At 49.0% G+C, this 2,214-nt stretch overlaps 1 protein-coding gene across 1 annotated transcript in view; it reads left to right on the forward strand.

Annotated features, from left to right (window-relative positions):
* The first annotated feature begins 866 nt into the window (after nucleotides 1–866).
* exoc3l2b (exocyst complex component 3-like 2b) overlaps nucleotides 867–2,214 on the forward strand; it is a 10,136-nt gene continuing 8,788 nt past the window's right edge. The window contains exons 1-4 of the mRNA XM_017442088.3: nucleotides 867–888; nucleotides 1,204–1,553; nucleotides 1,641–1,907; nucleotides 1,993–2,111. Of these exons, the coding sequence (XP_017297577.3) occupies nucleotides 867–888; nucleotides 1,204–1,553; nucleotides 1,641–1,907; nucleotides 1,993–2,111 (758 nt within the window). The remainder of the gene's footprint in view (nucleotides 889–1,203; nucleotides 1,554–1,640; nucleotides 1,908–1,992; nucleotides 2,112–2,214) is intronic.

The raw sequence follows: 2,214 nt of genomic DNA on the forward strand, positions 1-2,214 counted from the left end.
ACAATATGTGAGAGGAAAAGGCTCAGATCTGATTGAGATCAGGAAAAATGGCAGCAGAAACAAAAGTGTTGTGTTGCTTATTATTGATGTTCAGGATAAGTCTGGCGCCCAGGTAGAGCGGAGGAAATTAAATGAAACTGTTTATGTTGGAAAGTCCTGTCTAATATCAGAGTTAACAATAAGGCCCTCTGCTGCAGAGTCAACCAAACTGATTATATCATTTAAACTTGACAGAAAATAATCCTCTCCACATGCTGCGTATCTTAGACAACCTCAGGCCGTACATTAAAGGGTTAAANGTGTGTGTGTGTGTAAATACTGCGACCTTGTCAGAGCGGCAGCAGCCAATCACAAACCGACTGAAGGAAGAGAGGAGTTCAAAGCGGATCGGTTCCGCTCACATTGTTCTGTTTGGAACCATGATCTTCCTCTGTGCTTTCGTTGTGCACGTGTTTGTGTTCTTCGGTCCTCTCTGAGCGGGACGAACAGGACGACATCTGGAGTTTTCACATCCTCACTTTCTCCCACCGACACACAAACACATATTGAAGGCTTTTATTGTGAAAGGGTAGTCCTGCAGAAGCTGGCAGGTCAGGCAGCTGTTGGTATAATAGAAGGCTTGTTTCCTGTGTGTGTGTGTGTGCTGCAGTAATATGATGGGATCAGTAACTGACTCACATGTCGTCTTTCATCATGTGTCCTCCTGTCCTCCTGTCCTCCTCCAGCCCTGATTTCTTCTCGTCACGAGACGATGAGGTCATCCAGCCCTGCAGAGGACGGGTGTCAGCTGGTTTATAGACCAAGCTCATCCAGTCCTTCGTTTTTATGTTTTCCTTCAAAGAAACATCGTACTGGAACAAGTTAATATGAAGCTGCTTCCAGGCCACCGTAGTTGGAGGGTTTGGATTCATGAATCCAACATGATTTTATTTTCCTGCTGGAACAGAAACCTCCTTCATGGTTTTCCCTCAGCAGTATGGAGATGTGGCTTTGATCTCCAAACTTTATTATTATTTTTACACCAAATCTTTGTGAAATGTGTTAATGTTCTATCTTTGCTAACACTTTATAATAATATTAAACATCATTTTCTGCCTGAACTGATTATCTAAAAGCAGTTAGTGATTATAAAACATGAATTAATGAAGCTTGAAGTCATCCAATGATGTGAAGTATTCTTTGAAACCAGGGGGTGATTACCAGGTGACCTCTTGTTTTTTGTGATAAATGATAAATCCTCAGTGGTCCGGTTTCTGTTCCCTGCAGTCCTGGAGATCCTGCAGCTGGTGAAGAAGCGGGACCTTTTCCTGGCTGACATTCACATCCTGGAACTGGAGCAGGAATGTAGCGACTCCGCCGCCACGCTGGAAGACGCCACCGGGTCCCCGACAGGTCCCTCCTCTGGCCTCTCCACAGGCGCCAAAGATGGCAGCCGGAGGAAGGCGAAGGACGTGGAGCTGCTGTACGAGGAGCTGCAGAAGGAGCTGTGGGCCGTGGTCAGGGAGTCCCTCCGGTCTCCGACTGCAGGGCCCAACCTGGGCCTGGTGGTTCAGGTGAGGACTGTTACCATGGGAACCGAGACAGGCATTTAGAGTTAAGATGTAGACATGAGAGGGACGCATCTTTGTATCTGTCTGCAGGTTCTGCAGCAGGAGGAGCAGGTTGATAAAAAGTGGGCCCTCAGCGAGGGGGTGGCCCCTGGGGGCCCGAGGCCTCGCCGCCTGAAGCAGAGGTGGAGGGAGGCGGTGGAGGAGGCGGCTAACAGCTCGCTGCCTCAGAAAGCAGAGTTCATGTCCGGAGAGCTGGACAAATACCTGGACCGGCTCCGAGCCCAGGTGGTGGAGGACCTGGGGGCCGCCAACCGGAACGTGGTGTCCATTTACCCTGAAGAGTACCAGCCCTTTCAGGTGAGATGACACCTGGACGCAAACGTCCTCTACAAATATACAAACTACAAATAGATTGTGACCTTTGACCTTTGACCTGTCCCAGGTCTATGTGGAGAGCTACCATCAGGCTGTCACAAGTCGGCTGAAGGTCATCACTGATGAGCAGCTGGAGAAAACAGACATCTACTCCATGCTGGACTGGCTGCACAACACCTACAGCAGGTACACACACACACACACCTACAGCAGGTACACACACACACACACACCTACAGCAGGTAAACACACACACACACACACCTACAGCAGGTACACACACACACAC

This window comes from Kryptolebias marmoratus, unplaced genomic scaffold (genome assembly GCF_001649575.2).
Source record: "Kryptolebias marmoratus isolate JLee-2015 unplaced genomic scaffold, ASM164957v2 Scaffold37, whole genome shotgun sequence".
Lineage (NCBI taxonomy): Eukaryota > Metazoa > Chordata > Actinopteri > Cyprinodontiformes > Rivulidae > Kryptolebias > Kryptolebias marmoratus.